The 8,323-nt window shown below is 37.8% G+C and overlaps 1 protein-coding gene across 1 annotated transcript in view; it reads right to left on the bottom strand.

Annotated features, from left to right (window-relative positions):
- Nucleotides 1-7,782, bottom strand: part of LOC105492943 (regulator of G protein signaling 5) — a 59,482-nt gene extending 51,700 nt beyond the window's left edge. The window contains exon 1 of the mRNA XM_011760334.2: nucleotides 7,584-7,782. Within this exon, the coding sequence (XP_011758636.1) occupies nucleotides 7,584-7,627 (44 nt within the window). The 5' untranslated portion in view covers nucleotides 7,628-7,782. The remainder of the gene's footprint in view (nucleotides 1-7,583) is intronic.
- Between the last annotated feature and the right edge of the window lie 541 nt (nucleotides 7,783-8,323).

Raw genomic sequence — 8,323 nt, forward strand, 5'->3', positions numbered from 1 at the left:
AGAAGTCATTATATGAAGACATATGCACATGCATGTTTACAGCAACACAATTTGCAGTTGCAAAGATATAGAACTAACCTACATGCCCATCAACCAGCAAGTGGATAAAGAAAATGTGCTATACATACACCATGTTGTATATTAGAATGGAATAATGTCTTTTGCAGCAATTTGGGTGGAGCTGGAGGCTATCATTCTAAGTGAAGTAACTCAGGAATGGAAAACCAGATATTGTATATTCTCACTTATAAGTGGGAGCTAAGCTATTAGGATGCAAAGGAATAAGAGTGATATAATGGACTGTGGGGAATCAAGGGGTAAGGGTGAAAGGGGATGAGGGATAAAAGACTGCCTATAGGCTACAGTAAGCAGTGCTTGGGTGAAGGGTGCACTGCAATCTCAGAAATCACCACTAAAGAACTTATTCATGTAACCAAACACCAACTGTACCCCAAAAACTACGGAAACAAAAGTAACAATAATAATTTTAAGACTATATATGTTGAAAAAATACGGGTAAAGTATTTTTAAAATACTGTACTATTTTATAAATTTATCTTTATTATTTTTAAAAAGATGAGGTTATGATGAGGAAGGATAAAAAGAAGTAAGTTTTATCAAAGGCTTTGGCACATAATTGACTGACTTAATTATGTTTTCTTCACTGCCTACAAAGGGGAAAAGAAAGATAAAAGGAAAATAATTATTTAACAGGGGTCCTTCTACTAAAAACTAGTCACCTTACATATAATATTTCATTTATTTCTTTTAGCACAAGATCAATATCCTCATTCACAAATGAGAAAATGAAGTTCAGAGAGGTTTGGTGACTTCCCAAAGTTCACACAGTAAGGAAGAAATAGAAGTGAAGTTATGACCACTGTTCTTTCTACCCCACACATTACAGTTCAAGGGCTGGTCTTGAGGTCGGGGTGAAATTGTGAGCTCACATCCTTCCTTACTCTGCACATGTTCTTTCCTGTTCCTGAATCCTGTAATCGTAAGAGTAACTTTCTCCAATGTTTAGAAACAATCATGCTTTTACGGTCTTTATCCTCTGGGTGACTCAGCCTTCAAAGTAGTGCAGATACAATGTTATCTGAGAACTGATTAGAACTTTAAAGGAGGAAAGAGATAGGAAACTGTTATCTTCTGGCCTCCAGCCATATTCTGGTTCCTGTTACTAATTATTGATCCTGACTGAATTAATTAAAATTTAGCCCCTTTGCTCTCTGGTCAGCAGTACAGACAAAAACCATTAACACTGGCTCCGGAGACATAAATAAACTCTCTCCCTAGATATCATCTATCCCATAATATTGTGTAGTCCTTGCTAGAGAAGGAGAAACAAATTAGATAACCTTTCAGGGATGTTTCAAAATGTAAGATTCTGGGATCTAAAAGTGTTATGAATTGATATGTGGTGATTCAGCATAACCCAGACTAAATGAAAGAAAGAATAGAAAGGGGCAACTAGCTGGAATACAGAATGTAATTCACTAAAGAAGCTTCCACAGTAACTGCATGAGGAACAGCCCAGGCAGTACAATTTCCTAGAGCTCACCTACGGGATACCATCATTACAGCTAAAAGAAGACTCACCTCTTTAACAAGGCTTTCCTCCTTATAGACATGCAGACAGTCTCCTTCACTTTTCTTTTTCTCCTAATCCCCACTCCCCTTCTCCCATAGCAGACACCTGTCTGTATCTAGCAACACACACTCTTTTTCCCATTATGGCCTAAAATGTCACTACTGATACTGTTCTTGGTCTCCCCAATACCCCAGGAAAGCAGAGAAAACACCAAGCTGTCCTGGAAGTGCTCCTGTCTCTATTTGCTGTAAATTCATTCATGCATTCCTTCAACAAAATGTTTATTTGGTGCCCACCATGCCAAATAAAGTCTATCTTTTTAGTAATTGAATCATTCAGGCAAAGGGGATGACCATCTTACCCCTGAATAAATCTCTTCCATCCTCAGAGTTGGGAACAGATGAGCACTGGGGAAGTTCCCAGAGAACCATATGCAGGGCGTGCTGCCCAGGAGGTTAACTGGTTAGAAACTCAGTGGTTTCCCTCCTTGCTGGCCTCTGAGAGATAATATAGGTTGTACATAGACGTCATAACATCAGCCAGTTTGGCTACACCCTCCCATCTCTGGGTCTCTGCACATACAGGCCTGTCCCCTTGTCCTACATGGCCTTCCTTCTCTCTCCTCTTCCTGTCTAGACCTGGTTAACTCCTCTGTCCTCTTAGACTTTGTTCAAGCATCATCCTTGAACCTTATAAATTCTTCCCTGCCCACCAAAAGCTCTAGGGGCCCCGCCTACTACCCCAACTTCTGTGCTTCTTAGCACTTTATGGATATATTCCTTCATAGTGGATTGCAACACTGAGCATTAATTTTTTTCTTATTTATTTCCCTAACTGGGCTTCAATTTCCATGGGAGCAGGGCATGGGTCTTTCATCCATATGCCTAAGGCAAGTATACAGGTTTGAAAGGCAATCTAGAGAAATCATTGATATTGTTTCATCAGTAGGAATCAAAATAAATGGGTTTCTTAGTGATCTCCCTCCACATTTTATGAAATAGTTCATTCACTTTCTTAACATTCTAAAGTTTCACTGCAATGTTTTCAAGACGTCTCTAGAATATCAGCTACAGTAAGCTTGAAATTCATACTTATTCTCAGCAAGCATGATCCTAAACCCAACCAAAGGCTCTGCTAGGACCTCTCTCAGGCTTCTTTGATGGTCCTCAATTCACTCCAATTGAGCTATCAGTTGTTCAAATTAATTGCCAGTCTTTAATTCACTTGGTGCTTGCCTTTTCTCTACAATTAGCCCAAGGATGTGCTCATGCCTTTGGAAAAGGCTGTATTTATTAATCCTGAAAACCCAGAAACCTTGACTCACTCTAGTGCTTTTAAAGGTTGAATAGCCTCAGAAGATTAGTTCATTAGTAGTCCTGCTTATTAGCTGCCTTTCTATTCTAAATTGTCCACACTTGACCCACATAAATCAGAGAACATGGGGAAAAATGATTGTTTTGTAAAATAAAAATACATTTTAAAACCAAAATTTTTTAAAACGAAAAATTTAAAATAAATTTAAAAATAATAAATGTTTGAAAACTACCTTTCCCATTTACTTCCTATTGCTTCTGAAATTCCTAGCATTGACACACCCTTGAGATGGCCAAAAGCCCCTGTGTGAACTGTGGATTAAGCACATTATACCCTTAGCAACCTTTTTAGTCTGAAACAGAAAGCAGATCTGTGCCAGTCACCCAGAGTAGCAAAGGGCTTGTAGCTCTTTAAAATATGAATAACTGCACTGGTTCCTTTATATGATGATGATATTTAGATTTTTGAGACCTATTGTTCATTAAAATTTTAAGTAGGCCTCACATACTTTTATATATTTAAAGAGACAAAAAACTTTTGGGCAATGAATAACTATAAGCACACAGTTTTAAGCCTAACATTCAAAGCTGTAATCATAACATAAAGCAACCAGTTCAATTATTAGTATTTTCAGTTTTTTAAATAACCCTCTTTTTTCAGAGACGGGGTCTCACTCCATCACCCAGGCTGGAGTGCAATGGTGGCAATCACAGCTCACTATAGCCTCAGACTCCTCGGCTCAAGCAATTCTCTCACCTCAGCTCCTGAATAGCTGGCACTACAGGTGCTATCCACTGTGCCTGGCTAATATTTGTGGTGTTTTTGTTGTTGTGGTTGTCTGTCTTTTTGCTTTTTGTTTTTTTAGAGACAGGGTCTCCCTGTGTTGCCCAGGCCGGCCTTAAACTCCTGGCCTCAAGTGATCCTCCCACCTTGGCCTCCCAAAGTGCTGGGATTACAGGCAGGAGTAATGTGCCTGGCCAATAGTAACACTTTTTGTTTCATAATACATTCATCTTTTCCCAAAGAGGACTATTTACTTTAAAATGTAAACTTGTTTAGAGAAATTCAACAGACTCTGAAAATAAAATAAAATTTCAAAAGAAGCCTAAAATTCAAACTTGAAAATCATGGGCAAAAATAAGATCTTCAATTGATGCAACTCTTTTCTTTTTCATTGACAGTATAAGATTCTCACCCATGTAGTACAGGTTTCAATATGCCGAGGGCAGAAAATGTGTGCTTATGGTTATTCATTGCCCAAATGTTTGGATTATTTGCCTCTTCAAACATATAAAAGTATGTGAGGCCTGCTTAAAATTTCAATAAGCAATAGTCTTAAAATCTAAATAAATAAAGAATATTTTATTCAAATATATCAAAGTTGACTTTGGCTGAAAGTTTCCCTAAACATGCAGAAAGGAATATTTTTTAGGATTAGATTTCTCCTTACATGTCATGAAAAAGTGAGTCTTTGTTAATTGTTAAAATGTTCTTACCTTATGTGGCAGATTTTGGATATCCTCACCCATTATATATATTCCACCTTTTAATCTTATGGAAAAAAACTTCTCTTTTTGTTGTTAAAAAAAAGTTTATTTTGTATTCTTTGCTGATAAAGAGTTGCTGTCAAAAACAATTCCCTTTACAGGAAGCAAATTATTCTCATAATTGCTTTCTTACAAATCAGCATTAGAATCACTGAGCAGGTTGCTTCTGCCATGGCCCAGTGGTTTCAGCACAGGGCTGGGTCCTTGATTATTTTTCATTATTTGATTCTTCATTCCTCCCAAACTTTATTTTTATTTTACATTAATTAATTAATTGATTTTTAGAGATAGGCTCTTGCTCTGTTACCCAGGTTGGAGTACAGTGGTGCAGTATGACTCACTGCAGCCTCAAACTTCTGTCCTCAAGGGATCCTCCTGCCTTAGCCTCCCAAAGTGTGAGGATTATAGGCATGAGCCACCATACCCCACCTGGTCTCAAACTTTTATAGAAACATAGGAAAATTTTCCTTTAATCACATCTCTTAGTAGTCATTGAGACTAAGCGTACCTCACTTCGTTTACATTATGTTAGAACTGGAAAACATATTAGAGAACAATGAATCCAACTTTTACCTATTAAATTAGCAAATTGAGTCCTGGGAAAGTGAAATAACTTGCTCAGGGACACAAATTCAGATAACGACAAAACTGAGTCTGCACCTTACTCCTTAACTAGTACTGTTTCCACTATGATAAATAATGATATGCTATTCAGATTTTTGTAAACTGAATTTCGTTTCTAATGCCATATAGAAGTTAGAACTGAACTCTTCAGCAGAGCTTTTCATTTAAAACAGATTTTTCATAATGCGTGTTTTTTGCCCTAATTTATTTTTTATGAATTTTAAAATATTTTTGCCTAAGCATTGAAGCATATCCATGTTCCTTTTGTGGCTTGGAGAGAAGAAATGCAAAGGCAGGAGCCTGTGTGGGGGAGGAAGGTGGGAGTCAGAGAATAGAGCCATGGAAGGCAGATTTGGAAGCATTTATTCAAGTATCATCTTCCCCTTAGAATAGACAGTGTTAAACCCTTTCCATGGGTACATGCTAACAGCTTCACAGCTCCACAATTCCATTTCTCCAAAACATTCTTCTCAGGCAGCATTGTAATTAGAAATTACAATGACCCTGTCTACATTCAGAACAGATTATGAAATAACATGTAACAGCGCACAATAATTGCAGTATTCTACCACATTCCAATAAATAAAAGACTCAGTGAATCTATGAGGAAAAAAGCTCACTCCTTTACCACTCACCACTCTTTAATATTCTACATGAACATTAGTTATATCCTGGTGCATTAGAATTTACTGTGCATTAAAAGATAAAGTGATCCAATATTAATATTGCTAGTGAATCAGATATAACATAGTAATAGGAATCATTGAAAGAAATGTACCATCCATATATCTCAGTGAATATTATGTACATTTATGAGAACACATAAAGCAAAATAATGAACATGGCAAATTTCAACAGAAATGTTATTGATTTCTCACCAAATGCCAAGCAATGTGTCATAGAATCACAAAATGCTTGGCAAACTGATGTTACAATCATTCTAAAGTCAATTGTTTGCCAATTAATAAGGTAAGATTTATTCACTACATAAGAGTACACAATTTCAAACAATAAGTAGGCACAGAAGGCACAGAAAATGCTCCCTATTTTTTAGGCTTTCTATATAGTAAGTAAGAGGAAAGAACAGGCTAATAGCAATAAATAGTATCCACCCTTAAAACCTATCCTCTTCCCCGGGATTGGTACAATGGACAATATTGATCCCCTAGTTACAATCTAACTACTACAACTTAACAGCTACAAGTTTCTTTTATGTAAATTTAAAAACAATAATAACATTCTATGCTTTTATTTAATTATCAATATGTAAGTATGCACAAGGTCATTAGGTAAACTATATTTCTTACTATCAATCATAATTTAAATAAAGTTTTAAAGTCATTAATTCAAAGAGTAAGTCTCCCTGGAGGTTTCATATTCAGTTACTAGATAGTATTGTTGGGAGAAAAAATTATATGCTACAATGTTATGTCCTTAAAAATTATTTTTAGGTTATTTCTAGAGTGGAAGTCATCAAAAAGAAGACCTGAACTTGTACGAGACAGAAGTCATAGATGGCCCAGTAAACAATAAAATCTTCTGAGACAAACATTGCTAATGGCTTTAGGGATGAACATCTGTGCAAGGATCTTCTTTATTTACTTTAAATAACAAGGGATCAAACCCAATTTAACCAAATACATTCTTAATAAAAAGAGAAGCATCCCTACTTGGTTAAGTTTTCTAACAAGTAAGATATTTGTTCTTCTATTTGCTTAGCCTAGATATCTAGGATTCTCCAGAATATTGTCCAGCCTAGGGGAAACCAGGGTGCCTCAAAGATTTTGATGCATTTATCTGAAAAAGAATGCTAGCTAATAAATAACCCCTGTGTCCCAAGGGCTTTTTCTCTGTCTAGCCATCTAGCTACTTCTATCTAATGAGGTCAGAGAACAAAGAACAATGGGAAATTTCCTCTTCCTCACTGCAAACTTGCCTCCCTCTCCCAGTCCCTGTACATTAATAAAAACTAACATTTATACAGTCCTACTAGGTGCCAGACATGGTTCTGAGTGCTTCATATACAATTAATTCATTCAATCCTCATAACCAGCCTGTGAGGTAGAGAACGCTTAGTATCTCCATTTTACAGATAAGGAAACTGAGCTATATCAAGGTTAAATAAATTGCCCCAAGCCACACAAATAGTAAGTAGTAGAGCCAGGATTCTAATCTAGACAGTTTGATGTTGGAATCTATACCCTTAACCATACAGTTTTTACTCTAAATAAGCACTTATAGAATAGGCGTCTCCTTGAAGGAAATGATGTTCTGGATATTAAATGATGTATGAAATACTCTACATTGTATTAATCTCCTAGCTTGGATCTTCCAAAGTCTCTATATTGTTTACAGAGAAGAGATAATACCCAGTCTACAGTCAAGCACCTGTTTCACCTCAGCTCAGCCACAAACTACAATACCTCTATTACCTCTGGACAGCCTCCCTTGAGTAAAGCTTCTCCAAATCTGCATCTCTTAAACCAAAATAACTTGGTTCTCACCTTTCCAGGCATGAGTGGGGCAAAGCTGCAAGTCCTTTGCACATTTTGGCAGGTGGCTTAGCTCCTCCGCTTTAAGTACAACTTCTTAACAGCAGAGCCAGTCTTTGAAAACTTCAAAACTGTCCGGGACGCCTTTCCTTCTGAGGTATATATAGAAGCTCTTTCCCAGCCCTCTGTTGCTCTTCCAGCCAATCCAGAGCCTTAGAGGAAACTGCAGGCTGGAGAGCAGCAGCAGTGGGGCCTGAGGTGGAGGAGGGAATCCTTTCTCTGCTGCAGGCACTGCTGTGGCATAAGGCTTTCATCTGCTCGTATCACAACACACTCTTGCTGACCGGCCAGGGCGGGGTTAGGCCCTAAACTGTGCACAGGTCATTGGTCGTTTGAACTCCTAATCTCAGGCCAATCACAGGGAAGATGTGAGCTTCCTGTGAAGCAAAGTGCCTTGGACCACTTCAGATCTGTCAAAGTCATAGATTCTGAGGACTGTAAGGGCTCCTGGAGATCGTTTAGCCCAACTTGTTTCACAGTGAAGGAAATTGAAATCTAGGGAATTCAAGGAATGTGTACGTGAGTACTTACCATGTGCCAGGCACTCAGCTGGATCCTAGGAATTCAGAGAAGAAAGAGAAAGCTCCCTGCCCTCAAGACCCCAAAACACATTATAAGTGAGTGATGGAGGCCAGGCTGGGATGTTGTGAGCCTTCAGGGAGCACCAGGCAAGGTTTTCTGGAGCTGAGAGA

This window comes from Macaca nemestrina, chromosome 1 (genome assembly GCF_043159975.1).
Source record: "Macaca nemestrina isolate mMacNem1 chromosome 1, mMacNem.hap1, whole genome shotgun sequence".
In the NCBI taxonomy this organism is placed as follows: domain Eukaryota; kingdom Metazoa; phylum Chordata; class Mammalia; order Primates; family Cercopithecidae; genus Macaca; species Macaca nemestrina.